The following is a 17,529-nucleotide window of genomic DNA, read 5'->3' as shown; positions in this document are numbered from 1 at the left end:
TTTTAAAGAAGCTTTAAAAAGCAAGAATAGAAATGCAGAGGCTTTTAGGGCAGGACTTCCAGAGAGTAGGGACAAAATGGCTGAAGGCTCTGCTACCGCTGACAGAATAGAAGGAAAGGGGATGCACAAAGGCTGTCAGAGGGCTAGGAAGCAGGAGAGGGGACATAAGGTGGGGCAAGGTCATCCAGGGATTTGTAGATGAAGATAGTGATTTTAAATTCAATTCACTTAGAGATAGTGGGGGTAAAATTGGTCTTTGGTGATAGCACAAAATGGGCACTAGGGAATCGACACCTTGCTTTACACCCCACCCAACCTTTCTTTCCATTGAAGTCACTCTAAAATAAAAATCAGGCAGGGTGTGAAACGGGCTGCTAAATTCACTGTCACCAATTTTGCACTATCACTAAAGCCCAATTTCACTCCCAGTGTGGGTCAGCTCAGATAGAGGTGATGCGTAAGTGGAACTTAGTGCTCGTTAGGATGCAAGCAGTTGAGTTCGGGATGAGTTGGACTTCATTAAAGGTGTAGGCAGCGGTTCAAGAAGGAGGCTCACCACCACCTTCTCAAGGGCATTTAGGGATGGGCAATAAATGCTGGCCTTGCCAGCGACGCCCACATCCCATGAACGAATAAAAAAAAGGCTGGAAGGTCAGAGAGGAGGCTGTTGAAGAAAGAGTCCAGAGATAATGGAAGTGTGGACAAGGGTTTTGGCAGCAGCAGAGATGAGGTAAGACAGAGGCAGGCACGCTGCAGAGGTGGAGGTAAATAGTCTTGGTGATTGACAAGTTATGGGATTTGAAGCTCAGCCTTGGATCTAGATTAGTCTAGTGGTTATTTTACTGAACTAGAATCCAAAAACCGTGAGTTCAAATCCCACCAAGGCAGTTTGAAAATTTGAATTCAGTTTAAAAAATGTGGAAATGAAAAGCTGGTATCAGTGAAAAAGTGACCATGAAGCTGTTGGATTGTAGTAAAAACTCAACGAGGGAACAAAATCCTAGCCCATTTACTCTCTCTCTCTCTGATTGGCACATCTGCTGATTCTGTCCCTCTTTTCTCTATTTTTCTCCAACCTTACCAAAATGCTATTCCTTTTTCAGCCTTCAATTCTGATGAAGATTACACAATTGAAACATCAATAAGTTGTCTTTTCTCTTTAATCTACAGTGTATTTCCAGCATTTTCTATTTTTATAGCATTTGCATCTTTTTATTCCTTGATCAAACCGGGTGAATTCCACTGGAAATGCCAATCAGCAGCATTTTAAAAACAAAGCTCCTGAATTCCATGCCACTACAACTGTTAAAATTGGCCGCCTGCCTCAAGAAAACTGTAGCATCATATGATTGCATGAATGGCTACAAAGAATTGGGATGAAAGCCTGGTTTTTGTTTCCGATGGCACTTAGTACATTTGAAGGATAAGTAGAGGGAAAGCATGTCCCTTGTCTGCACTGTTGCTTCCTTATACTTTTTTGTAATAGAAAATAATGGCAGAGGTTGTTATAGTTGAGAAGGGCAAATGATGAGGTAGAAAACACAGATTTAACTGCAGATTTTTGAAATTATTTCTTTCAGGTTTCTTTTCACCTTGCCTATTATACGAGGCCAGTCAGAGCTCACTGCTGCAGTGCAAATGCATATATGTCATTACTACATAGCCATATAATTTGGATAAAATTTGATAACAACCTGAATCAACACAATATAAATTCATTGAGAATTATAATTTTGGTAACAATCTGGTGGATCAATGACATCCAAACTACAACTTCAGGTGTAACATTTGTAGCAAATTAAAATAGGCAACGTCATCAGGTCATTACCAGCAAAACATTATGCAGTATTGGATAAAGAATTCAAAGTGAATAGTGACATTGGGTCCTAACATCCGGTTTTCGTGTCGTCCGATGACATCACTTACCTGGGCTGCACCTGCCTTCCAAAATCAACTCGCTGCCATCGGCATACGATGCAAGTATAAGGGTGGGGGGGGATGAGAGCACGATGCAGGATTAAGGGGGGAGAGGAGAACACGTTGTAGGTATAAGAACATAAGAATTAGGAGCAGGCGTAGGCCAAACAGCCCCTCGAGTCTGCTCTGCCACTCATGGCTGATCTTTGACCTCAACTCCACTTTCCCGCCCGATCCCCATATTCCTTGATTCCCCTAGACCCCAAAAGTCTATCTTAGCCTTGAATATACTCAATGACTCAGCATCCACAGCCCTTTGGGGTAGAGAATTCCAAAGATTCGCAACCCTCTGAGTGAAGAAATTCCTCCTCATCTCATTTTTAACAGCCGCCCCCTTATCCTGAGACCATGCCCCTTAGTTCTAGACACTGCAACCAGGGGAAACAACTCTCAGCACCTACCCTGTCAAGCCCCCTCAGAATCTTATGTTTCTATGAGATCACCTCTCATTCTTGTAAACGCCAGAGAATATAGGCCCATTTTACTCAATATCTCCTCACAGGACAACCCTCTTATCCCAGGAATCAATCTAGTGAACCTTTGGTGGACCGCCTCTAAGGCATGTATATCCTTCCTCAGATAAGGAGACCAAAACTGTGCACAGTACTACAGGTGTCCTCTCACCAAAGCCCTGTACAATTGTAGTGAGACTTCCTTACTCTTGTACTCCAACCCCTTTGCAATAAAGGCCAACATGCCATTTGCCTTCCTAATTGCTTGCTGTACCTGTATGCTAACTTTCTTTGTTTCTTGTACGAGGACACCCAGATCTCTCTGAACACTAACATTTAATAGTTTCTCACCATTTTAAAAAAATCTGCTTTTCTATTCTTAGTACCAAAGTGAATAACCTCACATTTCCCCACATTATACTCCATCTGCCACCTTCTTGCCCACTCACTTAGCCTGTCTATATCCCTTGTGTCCTCCTCACAGCTTACTTTCCCACCTACCTTTGTATTGTCAGCAAACGTGGATACATTACAATCGGACCCTTCATCTAAGTCATTAATATAGATTGTAAATAGCTGAGGCCCAAGCACTGATCCTTGCGGCACCCCACTAGTTACAGCCTGCCAACCTGAAAATGACCTGTTTATTCCTACTCTGTTTTCTGTCCGTTAACCAATCCTCTATCCATGCCAAGATATTACCCCCAACCCCATGAGCCCTTATCTTGCGTAGCAACATTTTATGTGGCACCTTACCGAATGCCTTTTGGAAATCCAAATATAATACATCCATTGGTTCCCCTATGTCTACTCTGCTAGTTACATCCTCAAAAGAAAGTTAATAAATTTGTTAAACACGTTTTCCCTTTCATAAAACCATGTTGACTCTGCCTAATCAAATTATGATTTTCTAAGTGCCCTGTTACCATTTCCTTAATAACGGATTCCAGCATTTTCCCGACGACTGATATCAGGCTAATTGGCCTGTAGTTCCCGTTTTTTTCTCTATCCTTTCTTGAATAGCGGTGTTACATTTGCTACCTTCCAATCCGCTGCGACCGTTCTAGAATCTAGGGACGTTTGGAAGATCACAACCAATGCATCCACTATCTCTGCAACCACCGCTTTTAGAACCCTAGGATGTAGACCATCAGGTCCAGGGGATTTGTTGGCTTTTAGTCCCATTAATTTCTCAACTCTAATGATAATAATTGTTTTAAGTTCCTTACTCTCATTTGCCCCTTGGTTCCCCACTATTTCTGGTATGCTTTTTGTGTCTTCTACTGTGAAGACATACAAAATATTTTTTTAACGTCTCTGCCATTTCCTTATTCCTCATTATAATTTCTCCTGTCTTAGCCTCTAAGGGACCAGCTTTTACTTTTGTCACTCTCTTCCTTTTTACATACTTGTAGAATCTTACACAATATATTTTTATATTTCTTGCTAGTTTACTCTCATTCTATTTTCTCCCTTTTTACCAATTTTATGGTCATCCTTTGCTGGTTTCTAAAACTCTCCCAATTCTCAGGCTTATGACTGTTCTTCGCAACATTATAAGCCTATTCTTTTAATCTAATACTATCCTTAACTTCTTTAGTTAACCACAGATGGATCGCTTTTCCTGTGGAGTTTTTATTTCTCAATGGAATGTATATTCGTTAAGAATTCTGAAATATTTCTTTAAATGTCTGCCAGTGCTTATCTACTGTCATACCTTTTAACCTAATTTCCCAATCTACCTTAGCCAACTTGCCCCGCATACCTATGTAATTGGCTTTATTAAAGTTTAAGACTATAGTTTTGGACTTAAGTATATCGCTGTCAAACTCAATGTGAAATTCTATCATATTATGATCACTCTTCCCCAGAGGATCCTTTACTATAAGATTACTAATTAACTCTGTCTCATTACACAATACAAGAACTAAAATAGCCTGTTTCCTGGTTGGTTCCACACCTTACTGATCTAGGAAACTGTCTCAAATGTATTCCATGAAATCGTCCTCCAGACTACCCATGCCAATTTGATTTGCCGAGTCTATCTGAAGATTAAAGTTCCCCTTGATTATTCCATTACCTTTGTTACAAGCTCCTATTATTTCTTGATTAATTCTGACCAATGGTATAGCTACTGTTAGGAGGCCTATAAACTACCACCGGTGTTTTCTACCCTTTGTTATTTCTTATCGCCACCCATACTGATTCTACTTCCTGATCTTCCGAGCCAAGATCCTTTCTCACTACTGTCCTTTTGTCATCCTTTATTATCAGGGTTACCCTCCCCTCCTTTTCCATTTTGCCTGTCTTTCCAAAATATGAAGTACCCTGGCGTATTTAGTTCCCAACCTGGGAAGTTAATAAGGGGCTGGGGGGAAGAGAGGAGAGCATGATGCAGGTATGGAGGGGGGGGTGGGGGGGCGGAGAGGAGGAGAGCACGTGCAGGTATGGGGGTGGGGCGGAGGAAAGGAGAGCACGATGCATCTATGGAGGGTGGGGTGGAGGAAAGGAGAGCACAGTGCAGGTATAAAGAGGGGGTGGGGGGGAAAGGAGAGCACAATCCAACACTAAGAGGGGCGCAGGGCAAGGGGAAGACGAGAACATGATCCAGGTATAAGGTTATGGGGAGGGCCAGGAGAAAAAAAAGAGGACAGCACGATGCAGGTATAAGATGGTGGGGGAGGGGAGGGAGGAAGGAGAGGGGAGGAGGAAGGAGAGCGCAATGCAGGGGTGGGGAGGCGGCAAGAGGATAACATGATCCAAGTATAAAGGGGGTGGGGAGAGGAGAGCACGATGCATCCGTAAGTCGGTGGGGGAGGGGGCTGAGAGAAGATAACCGGAGTTCGTGATCCAGGTCTAATTGATGCAGGGGTTGGGAGGAGAATTTGATCCAGGTGGGGACATGGATCATATTCTCCCTCATTTTCACTTCCTTCTCCCCCCCACCCCACAAAATGCATTAAACCTGGATCACTTTCTCCCCCTACCCTTTTTTCCATTAGAGCTGGATCACGATCTTCTGCTCCCCCTCCCTCCATTAGATCTGGATCACGATCTCTTACTCCCCCTCCCTCCATTAAACCACACTCCATTAGACTTGGATCTGGCTCTCCCTCTCCCTCCACCACTTAGATCTGGATCACATTCTCCCTCTTCGCTCCCCCCCAAACACCCCGTTAGATTTGGATCATGCTTGAGCAGGAATGGCAGCAAGTTGATGTCTCAGAAGGCATCATCAGACCAGAAAATCCAGAAGTACAAGGAGAGGTGTTGTGCACGAGCGTTGTCGGACGACCCAAACTTCGGAAGTTAGGACACAGTGTCACTATTCATTTGGTAATGTAAAAGGGGAACGACTCCCGCCACTGTTAGAATTGGTGAAGGATAGAATACTAGAGTCTGGTCTTTAGTTGTTTCCAATCTTTTATTCATAGATTCCCCTTACACACGCAAAACACCCTAGATAAGCTCTCCTATATAAAGGATACAAGAGCCCCAATTGATACACACCACCTGAATACAGGCTAGCTGCCGGGCGCAAAACCCAAAGAGGACGTTAACCACTGTCAATGTGCGATCGGGTCGGAAACGGTAAGTTTGGTTCATGCGGGTTTGCCACGCGCCCAATCACCCCCGCTAATATCAGGGCCTATGAAACCCGCTGCACAAGAATACCCATCAGGAAGATTAGCATATGAAGCATGGCTAAAGATAAGAAGCTTCATTTTCTTTGGGTCACCTAAGGATGGGAACTTAAGTACACATTTATCTATATTTAATCTATATTTATGGAAGTGATAGCTCTGTCATATGTTTCTTGATCACTGACATTACCACTGTCCAGCCCTTGATCTACGTCAGTCTGTTCCTCAGGAACCTCATCAAAAAAATCATGAACATCTGAGGCACAAGGTGCCTTGTTTACTTCTATCAGCTGCTCAGAATTTGAGATTTTATAATTAATTCCAATTAATAGTGAGGAATGAACCCTAACAATTTTATTACCATGTTGGACAATTACTGTCTTACCATTACGACCTATTACCTTACCAGGGCCTTTCCATTCCCTATGGCCTTCTCTTTTATAGTGTACCGAATCTCCTGAATTGAACTCTGTCTCAGATGGTCTAATACGATGCCTCAGCGCTCTATGAATTTTCTGATACTTCAGTCTTGATAAAAGCCTGTCTCCCTACACGCTTGGCATTTAAATGCTCAGGAAAAATGGCACTAATTGTAGTATCTTCTAGAGCAAGAGGATTATCACAAAGAACAGAAGGTAATTTGGGATCGCACCCATGGACTATTTGGTAAGGACTATATCCTCCAACCATTTGAAGAGAATTCTTTGCACGAACTGCCAATGCTAGGGCAATTGACAATTTACACTCTGTTCGATCGGCCAAAATTTTATACACCATGCTATCAATCACAGCATGATTTCTTTCACAAAGGCCATTGCTAAAAGGGCTCCCAGCTGCTGTATTCATGACAATTATATTCATATTCTCACACATCTCTGAACTCCACATTTGTGAATTCAACTCCATTAGCGGTCAAAGATTTTGCTGGTGTCCCAAGTCCAGTCCCTATCTATTTTTCCATAATTTTATCTAGAATAACCTTCTTCTCCTTACTATATATTAGTGTAGAAATATGAAATCTCATAGCCAGATCAATAAAATGTAAGATGAAAACATTTCTGTCTTTGTCCCATACCTTTAGATCCATGGCAACTACCTCGTTAAAGTCACGTGCTAAAGGAACACTTACAATAGGACGTGGGGGCCTCTGTCTATACTTCTTACAGATTTCACAGTTCTCACTAATCTCGTCTATTAGCTTCGTATACTCATCAACTATACCTGCATCTTTTAGTAGGATTTTTAAACATTGACAAGTAGGGTAGGCAAATTGTCTATCTATCTTTAATACAATTTGGTTTTTTTTCTTTCTTATTCTTTTCGTCTGGTGCCATTAACGCTTGCCTAACGCACTGATGAGAAACATCAGGTTTTATTAAGGGGATACAATAATGCCCTGACTGGGTAAACTGCAGTTTACCCAATTTCTGTGCTCCATGTCAAGTTTCATTTTTGCCTTTTTCACGGAAGGTTTACCCAAAAGCATAGGAATCTCACTAGAGACTACATCCGTACTTATAAAATGGCTTACTCCAACTCTCTTATATGGAATTACCACTCTCAAGTGACCTCAAGGAGTTGTTTTAGGTTTGGAGATGATATGTAGAACTTTTATATTGCTTAACCTTGCTTCGATCCTCACTACTTACTGAATCAAGATAACATTTTAACCAATCTACCCTGCATACAGTTGAAGTACATGCACTAACACCACAAAACTAAAGGAATCCGCGACTAATACATTCATCACAGAATTAAAACTCCTTGTGACCAGTATAATCTGTTCTTGTTCATTATTAACTTCATCCTCAGAACTACTTTCTTCATGCATTATTTCAAAGACCCTGTGTCTTCGCTCTGGGCAATTTGCCTCATAAATGATACTTAGTCTCACATCTAACGGATCTCCTGATTTTCCCTTGGGCATTCCTGGAATTCATTCAACCATTATTACTGTCCCAATTTTGTCTTCTGTTGATCTAACTGGATTTGTTTACATCACCACGCTGTCTCTAATCCTTGTCTCATATTGATGCCTGCATCTGGTCTCTTAAAAATTTTGAAACCCAGTCTGGCGCCTGCGTTTAGTATCTGAAATATTTCGGAACCTAATAACCATAGAATCTTCTATTCTTTGTGTCACAGTGGAAGGCCTTATTTGTTCCATGAAAGTTGAAGGAATGACTGTTTCCCCAGGAATTTTTTTAAGGCAGTAGACATTTGATCCAACAAAATCTCCTTTTCTGAGAACTGGACACCTGTTAGGACCAGTTGCTTGTCCATTTAAGACACCTTAGCACAATCTCGTAATTTAAACGCAAGTACCGGTCCAGAGGTTTCCAATTGGAACTTTGTCAACCTTTTGTACAATTTGTTAAAGTCCATGATATACTCTTCCATTGAATGACCATCCGTTTTCCAAAATCTATCAAATGCTGACCAGGCCTCATAAGCACCTAACAGGTCATCTTTCATAGATTTGATCCAGAAATTCTATTAGAAAGGTAAAACCTTCATCATTATCCAAAAGATCTGCATCCATCTCGGAAAGTACCTTACTTCTGATTTTACTTCATTCAGGAAGTGATAACGCCAAGGCCGTGCCTTGTTTTCTCTTTGTCCACAAATCAACTCTGAGAACATTGGAGGGAAATCGTACCTCAACGATTTAACCAAAATAGCTACTAGGCTTTCAAGTTTTTCTTATGTCCAAAAAAAAAACATAGTTTCCAACCTCCATCTTTAGGCAACCATTCTCTGCTACCATGTTATAATTGGATAGCTATGTGGTGAAGGATAGAATACTAGAGTCTAGTCTTTAGACATTTCCAAGCTTTTATTTATGGAGATTCCCCTTACACATACACACACCACACCCTAGATAAGCTCTCCTATATAAAGAATACAAGAGAGTCCCCAATTGATCCCCACCACCTGAATATAATTAACACGCATTGATATAAATCATACAATTAACACCCACTGCCCAACTTTCTAGCCAATAAACCTGAAAACAATGAAACAATCCATGACCCACACACAATGCCCCATTAATCACCGCAGCTCTCTTCCAAAGTATTTAGTTTGATGGGGTTATTAGCGACAGTGTGGGTACATGGTTTTCATCATAGAATCACAGAATCATAGAATGGTTACAACACAGAAAGAGGTCATTCGGCTCATCAAGCCTGCCCCTGCTCTCTGCAACAGCAATCTATCTAGTTCCACTCCCCTGCACTTTCCCCGTAGCCCCGCAAATTTTTCTCCTTCAGGTACCTATCTAATTCCTTTTTGAAAGCCACAATTGACCCTGTTTCTACCACCCTTTCAGGCAGTGCATTCCAGATCCTAACCATTTGCCTTTGGTTCTTTTGCCAATCACCTTAAACCTGTGTCCTCTGGTTTGCGACCCTTCCGCCAGTGGGAACAGTTTTTCTTTATTTACTTTGTCTAGAACCTTCATGATTTTGAACACCTCTAGCAAATCTCCTCGCAACCTTCTCTCCTATAATGAGAGCAATCCCAGCTTTTCCAATCTATTCACATAATAGAGGTTCCTCATGTCTGGAACCATTCTAGTAAATCTTTTCTGCAACCTCTCTAAAGCCTTCACATCCTTCCTCAAGTGCAGCGCCCAGAATTGGACACAATACTCCAATTCTGGCCGATCCAGTGTTTTACAAAGGTTCAACATAACATCCTCGCTTTTGTACTCTATGCCTCTATGTATAAAGCCCAGGATCCCATATGCTTTCTTAACCACTTTCTCAACCTGTCCTGCCACCTTCAACGACCTGTGTACCCCCAGATGTCTCTGTTCCTGCACCCGCTTTAGAATTGCACCCTTTAGCTTTTACTGCCACTCCTTGTTCTTCCTATCAAAATGTATCCCCTCACACTTCTCAGCGTTAAATTTCATCTGTCATGTGTCCGCCCGTTCCACTAGCCTGACTATGTCCTCTTGAAGTCTATCACTATCCTCCTCACTGTTTACTACAGTTCCAAGTTTTGTGTCATCTGCAAATTTTGAAATTGTGCCCTGTACACCCAAGTTCAAGTCATTAATATCTATCAAGAAAAGCTGTGGTCCCAGACCCCTGGGGAACACTACTGTATACCTTCCTCCAGCCCGAAAAACATCCATTCACCACTACCCTGTTTCCTGTTACTTAGCCAATTTCGTATCCATGCTGCCACTGCCCCTTTTATTCCGTGGGCTTCAATTTTATTGACAAGCCTATTAGGTGGCACTTTTGAACGCCTTTTGGAAGTCCATATACACAATATCAACCATACTGCCCTCATCAACCCTCTCTGTTATCTCATCAAAAAACTCAATCAAGTCAATCAAACAAATTTGCCATTAACAAATCCATGCTGGCTTTCCCTTATTAATTCACACTTGTCCCAGATTACTGTTTCTAAAAGCTTCCCCACCACCGAGGTTAAACTGACTGGCCTGTAGTTGCTGGGTTTATCTTTGCATCCCTTTTTATACAAGGATGTAACATTTGCAATTCTCCAGTCCTCGGGCATCACCCCTGTGTCTAAGGAGGATGGGAAGATTGTGGCCAGTACTTCCGCAATTTCCACCCTTACTTTCCTCAGTAACCTAGGATGCATCACATCCGGACCTGGTGACTTATCTATTTTAAGTACAGCCAGCCTTTCTAGTACCTCCTCTTTATCAATTTTTATCCCATACAGTATCTCAACCACCTCCTCTTTTACTGTGGCTTTGGCTGTATCTTCTTCCTTGGTAAAGATAGATGCAAGGTACTCATGTAGTACCTCTACCATGACTTTGGCTCCATGCATATAAACCCTTTCAGGTCCCTAATCGGACTCACCCCTCCACTTAATACCCGTTTGTTATTTATATGCCTATAGAAGATTTTTGGATTCCCTTTTATGTTAGCTGCTAGTCTATTCTCATACTCTCTCTTTTCCCCTCTTATTTCCTTTTTTACTTCCCCTCTGAACTTTCTATACTCAGCCTGGTTCTCACTTGTATTAACAACCTGACATCTGTCATACGCCTCCTTTTTTTGCTTCATCTTGCTCTCTATCTCTTTCGTCAATGCCTCCTTCCTCATTGGGCCTGAAACACACTGACCAAGAAAGTTCTCCTAAACACACTTCAGAAATTCTTCCCCTTCTTTGCCCTTTACACTATTACTCTCCCATCTATATTAGGGTAGTTGAAGTCCCCCATTATCCCTCCTACACAATCCCTCCGGCCATGCATTCATCTGCTGTATTCTCCTATTTCTGTACTCACTAGTGCGTGGCACCAGGAGTAATCCTGGGATTACTACTCTTGAGGTCCTGTTCTTTAATCTTTTTCCTAGCTCCCTAAAATCTGCTTGCAGGATCTCATCTCTCTTTCTACCTATGTCGTTGGTACCGACGTGGACCACGACCTCTGGCGGTTCACCCTCCCCCTTCAGAATGTTCTGCAGCCACTCAGTGACATCCTTGACCCTGGCAACAGGGAGGCAACATATCATCCTGGAGTCACGTCTGCGGCCGCGGAAAATCTGTCTGTTCCCCTAACTATTGAATCCCCGATCACTGTTGCTTTCCTGATCTTCCTCCTTCCCCCGACCTGTTAAGCCACGACAGTTTTGGTCAACGCGATGATGTCATCCTCCTGCGCATTCACCGGGCCACCCGATGACGTCACCAAGCATGCGCCGGGCCACCCGATGACGTCATCGAGCATGTGCCGGGCCACCCGATGACACCACTGAGCATGCGCCAGGCCACCCGATGAGGTCACCGAGCATGCGCCGGGCCACCCGATAACATCACCCGAGCATGCACCAGGCCACCCGATGAGGTCACCGAGCATGCGCCGGGCCACCCGATGACGTCACCGAGCATGCGCCGGGCCACCCGATGGTATCACCAAGCATGCGCTAGGCCACCTGATGATATCACCGAGCATGCGCCGGGCCACCCAATGATGTCACCAAGCATGCGTCAGACCACCTGATGACGTCACTCTCAGCACATGCTAAAAAGCTACGGCTCTGCTAGTGACGTCACTTCTGATGACGTCACCCTCATCCCTTCTCACTGCCATTCTTGCTGAATGAAATGCGGCTCACTAAACCAACCTTGCAGCTCAAATAATGTAAAATAGTCACCGCTGTGGATTTGTCAAATTCTGCCTCAGAGAAACGGCTACAGCACCCTGCATGAGCTTGCAGTGCCCGATCATGGGACCCGATTGTGCTTTATGCGATTCAGCCAGATCTGGCGATGAATGGCTGAACCAGTTGTCCGCCATAAACGTTCAAGTCTGCGTCCCTTGGACTTAAGGGAGTGGAGATGAGGGCCACATCAGGGGGAACGACCAGGGTGAAAGAGAGTAATGGTTTTAATGGGGACAAGGGCATCAAAGGTGGAGGTGAGGGTGTGATTGAGCAGATCGGTAGCTGCAGAAATGTCATGGTGAATGGAGGGCCAAAGGCTAGCCAGTTGGGAATTTGAAAGTGCTGTTGTAAGTGACTTGGGGGAGAGTTTTTTGCAGGCCCGGACACAGAAGGAAGTGGGGGTTGGGAGGGGAAAGGGAACCCACTAACAACTTTGCATTCCTCCAATTCTGGCCTCTAGTGTATCCCCCACTCCCTTCATTCCACCACTAACAGCCGTGCTTTCGGCCGTTTAGAATCATAGAATCTTACAGCACAGAAGGAGGCCATTCAGCCCATCGTCCCTGTGCCGGCTCTTTGAAAGTGCTATCCAATTAGTCCCACTCCCCTGCTCTTTCCCCATAGTCCTGCAGCTTTTTCCTTCTTAAGCATATATCCAATTCCCTTTTGAAAGTTACTATTGAATTTGCTTCCACCACCCTTCCAGATCATAACAACTCGCTGCATAAAAAAATTCTCCTCATCTCCCCTCTGGCCTTTTTGCCAATTGTCATAAATCTGTGTCCTCTGGTTACTGACCCTCCTGCCAGTGCAAACAATTTGTCCCTATCTATTCTACCAAAACCCCTCATAATTTTGAACACCTCTATCAAACCTCTCCTTCACCTTCTCTGTTATAAGGAGAACAATCCCAGCTTCTCTAGTCTCTCCACATAACCGATGTCCCTCATCACCGGTACCAGTCTGGTAAATCTCCTTTGTCCCCTTTTCCATGCTGCAGGGTCAAATATTGTTGTAAACCTGCGGGTATCAGAACACATGTTCCGTGTTGCTCTTCGCATGGTCACTATATTTAATTCCAGGATTAATTAAGTAACTTTTAAAGGAATAAAAAGAAAGAATAATTGTATTAATCTAACCAGCTCATTACACTTGTTTTAAAGATGTGCCATTTAGGCCCTTAGCTCTGGAATTTCCTCCCTAAACCTCACTGCCTCTCTCTCCTCCTTTAAGACGCTCCTTACAAACTACCTCTTTAACCATGTTTTTAGTCACCCATCCTAATATCTCCTTCTTTGGTTCAGTGTCTATTTTTGTCTGATTACACTCCTGTGAAGCACCTTGGGACATTTTCTTACGTTAAAGATGCTAGAGAATGTAAGTTGTTGTTGCCTTGTTAAGGCTTTCTGAATAATTGTGCCTATAATGCACAAGATGACAGGACGATGTTCTGTCCACCTTGCTACAAATTCTGCCTTAGATATTCTCTCAATGCAGGAGTGCGACCTTACGCACCAGTGACAGTTGGGGCAAATTTAACACATTTCAGCTTAACCTCGCTGAGCTTTCTCCTCATAAAGAAGAGAAATAGGAAACCAAGCCGGCCTGTTCCAGTCAGTAGATTAGATACAAGCATTCTGTGGCTATCTTTGTGTTAGCATTAGCGCAGGATTGGTTCCACTACTGTAAGCACTGCACGTTATCACGTCCAAATTTAGTACTTGGAGAATGTAATGTCGTGGTCAGCAAATGTAGCCTAAAGAATTACCTAGTGCAGGATCGTCAGATTACAGCTATACAGTGTCCATTAGGTTAGTTAATTTTGGAGTCTGCAATTTTTTTTAGAAAATCATTTTGAATGTAATGATATTCTTTTACTAATCTATGAAACTAAAAGTGGCAAGTTTTTCAGTACTTTTGTCATCACAGTTGATTAAAATGATTATTTTGATATTGGGAAAAGGTGATAAAAAGACAAGAATATTGTATTGGTTTATGTTTTTGCTCAGAGTTTCTGGGACAAGAACAAAACATTGTACCTGGCTTCTCTTCTGTTTTTGGAAGTGGCTCCTCATCTTTCTTAGGAGGACCTTTACGAAGACCGTGAAATGGGCGCAAATCAAAGCACTCGTTCAGTAGTGTAATATTCACTTCACTGCACACACTCATGAACCCCACTGCAGAGCTGTTTACCTGCATGACACATTAAAGCAATACGGTATAATCATTGTTCCTTTTGCTGCTCAGAAGAAAAAAAAAACTTTATTGCGGCTATTTCCCCATTTACTAGTAACTGGAAAAGTTATTGGGATAGAAATTCAACAGCATTCCGCTCATTTTACGGGCATAAAACTGGTGCAACCATGACAAATTTAGCAGTGGAAAGACCCGTGCCCCATTTTCGCATGCGCCTGGGCCACTCCTAAATTCATCAGGGCCTTTTATTAGGCGGCCCTGGCGGCTACCTAAAATGGACCTCATTTCAATATGGAAATGAGGGTTCTAAGCCCATTTCAGGACCCATCCATTGAATACGTCTGCCCAGAGTGGATGTTAAAAGCAACAGCAATCATATAAATGCAAAATAATGACACCTCTGTAGTAAGTTTCTAGTTTAACACAGTTTAAAAAAGATAGCAAGTAAAATAATGGGTAACTATACGTGTGCCGGTGAGTATGAAGCACATGATGCAGAGTTAGTATTACATTTCCCCAACACAAACGGTCATCTATAGTTGTGTGCAATATGTATTGGGTGTGTTGGGGCAATGTAACGGATACAGTGCAATGAAAGAGACAGAATTTGCTTTGGACTCAAAATAAAAGGCAGTTACAAATATCTGACAGTAACAGTAGTAGTGTGAGTGAGAGGGCAAGAAGATGAAAAGACCATTGTAATGACACAGAATTGAAGTTTCAAACATATCACAAAGAGAAGGGTCATCAATTCATTTCTTCCCTCTCCCCCCTTTCTGTGAAGGATCTGGTTCATGGAACTGGGTTATAGTTCTCCAGGTTCCTGCAGTCCTCTTGTATATTGCCATCCTTCATATGCCAGTCTAAATAGTGAATTCTGCCAGGCTATGAGACAGTGGAGAGAATCATAGCCATGCCAGAACTGGCCTGAACTTGACATCCACAGACTCATACTTTCGAGCAGGAGATATGGGATGGTGATCAAGAGAGGGGAGCCCGGCTGGTTTTTCACACTTAACTAAGGGACTCTGAGGCCAACTGTAGCATCATAAATGTTAAACCCAGCCATGAATCAGCTAACTTAGCACAGGCTGGGGCTTTCTACTTTGTTTGGTTCAATATCACACCTCATGATCCATTTACCATTGGGCAGGTCTAAGAAGACACATTTATTTTAAAACCTCACATAATGCTTTTTATATGTTGGTATATTCAAAGCCAGAAATTCCTGAGGGTATTGCATCTTTAGAGATCATAACCAAACTACATTTGGCCAGTCTCAACTTATTTCCTACTTAACTTATGGCCATACCAAATCTTCCAAATTGTCAGCTAATTCAAGTATCAATTCTGGAAGGTCCAACACTGCAACCAGAATGACTTTAAAAGTCACCTTGTGAGGTATAGGAGCCATTAACAGATAATGTTCTTCACTTGGTTTTGCATATTACCTGTTCCTGAACAGAATACTTGTTGCTACAAGGGGGAGAGGGAAGAAATCAAAAACTGGGGACCCATCTCACTACTTAACATGGACTACAAAATTCTGTCCAAGGTCATCGCCAATTGGGTCAAGTCAGCCCTGGAGTGGTGATCCACCCCGATCAGACCTGTGCTGTACCCGGCAGGAAGATCTCTGATAGCCTGGCGCTACTCAGGGATACGATCGCCTACGTGCAGGACAGGGGGGTGAACACCTGCCTCATCAGCCTGGACCAGGAGAAGGCCTTTGACAGAATATCCCACACGTACATGATGGACATGCTCTCCAAAATGGGGTTGGGGAGGAAATCCGCAATTGGATCCAACTGCCCTACACAGACATCAGTAGGGCAGTTTCAATCAACGGGTGGGAATCAGAAAGCTTTCTGATCAAATCTGGAGTCAGGCAGGGCTATCCTCTCTCCTCTGTCTTGTTCGTGTGTTGCATGGAACCCTTTGCCGAGTCCATCAGGAGGGATGTGGGCATAAGAGGGGTGACGATCGCATGCAGAAAAACACCTTTGACCACAAGGCGATCAGCAAGTAGTCCGCACGTAACGTCCTCGAGACCCTGCAGGAAAGGGAGATGGTGGATCCTGTCGGTTGGTTCCCCGAGCAGACTGTCAATGTCATTTGGCAGAACGCCTCATCGCCAGAGCTTTCAAACAAGCACCAAGACCTAGCTTGGCTGGTGGTGAGAAGGGCCCTTCCTGTCAGCTCCTTCATGCACTCCCGGAGTCTCAGCGCCACCGCGCGCTATCCCCGAGGAAGCTGCGGTGGAGACGAGACCATCACCCATCTCCTTCTAGAATGTGCCTTTGCAAAGAAGGTCTGGAGAGAGATGCAGTGGTATCTGTCCAGGTTCGTCCCGAGCAGTTCCGTAACACAGAACTCTGTGCTCTGCAGGCTGTTCCCGGGACGCACAACGAGACGGACATCAACTGCTGCTGGAAGACCATCAACTCGGTGAAAGACACCCTTTGGTCTGCTCGAAACCTGCTGGTCTTCTAGTGCAAGGAGCTATCCTCGACCGAGTGTTGCAGATTGGCACATTCCAAGGTCCAGGACTACGCGCTCAGGGACGCACTGAAGCTGGGTGCGGCTGCCGCAAAGGCTCTGTGGGGAAAGCCAACCGAGGGGATGCAATCAGGGAAAAAACTCCCTCGGGCAGAATGTAAAATTCAAATTGATGTAATGTACCTGTAATGAATCTGTAACATACCTGTAATCAATAATCTGTATTGAGTGTAAGGCAAAGAGGCACCCTAGAGTGTCATGAACTGTAATTATGTACAATGTGTAACTGTATTGTTGGAACCATTTGAACTGTACTTGATGTAACCTGCAAATTGTATAATCTGTATTGTGTATGTTGAAATGTGATATGACAACTATATTGTATGTATTGCCGCAAATTTTATGAATAAAGTATATTTTTGAAAAAAAAACTTGTTGCTACTTTTGAACATCATTTGATTTAAAAATCCTATTTTTACCCTTTGAACTATTTGGCATTTATTTTTTTCTACAGTCCCGTTCAATGTGTTACATCAGTTGTGTGATGCAAACATGTTGCCTTGCAACACATCCACAACACTATTCAAACAAACTTGAAAA

The 17,529-nt window shown here is 43.2% G+C and overlaps 1 protein-coding gene across 2 annotated transcripts in view; it reads right to left on the bottom strand.

Annotated features, from left to right (window-relative positions):
* Positions 1 to 17,529, bottom strand: part of cfap61 (cilia and flagella associated protein 61) — a 227,752-nt gene that overhangs the window by 152,548 nt on the left and 57,675 nt on the right. For both annotated transcript variants that reach the window (XM_067989400.1, XM_067989401.1), the window contains one exon: positions 14,274 to 14,427. In XM_067989400.1, the coding sequence (XP_067845501.1) occupies positions 14,274 to 14,427 (154 nt within the window). The remainder of the gene's footprint in view (positions 1 to 14,273; positions 14,428 to 17,529) is intronic.

The sequence above is a fragment of the Heptranchias perlo genome, chromosome 8 (assembly GCF_035084215.1).
Source record: "Heptranchias perlo isolate sHepPer1 chromosome 8, sHepPer1.hap1, whole genome shotgun sequence".
NCBI lineage: Eukaryota > Metazoa > Chordata > Chondrichthyes > Hexanchiformes > Hexanchidae > Heptranchias > Heptranchias perlo.
The sequence above is the reverse complement of the archived record's forward strand: the minus strand, read 5'-3'. Positions and strand labels throughout refer to the sequence as shown.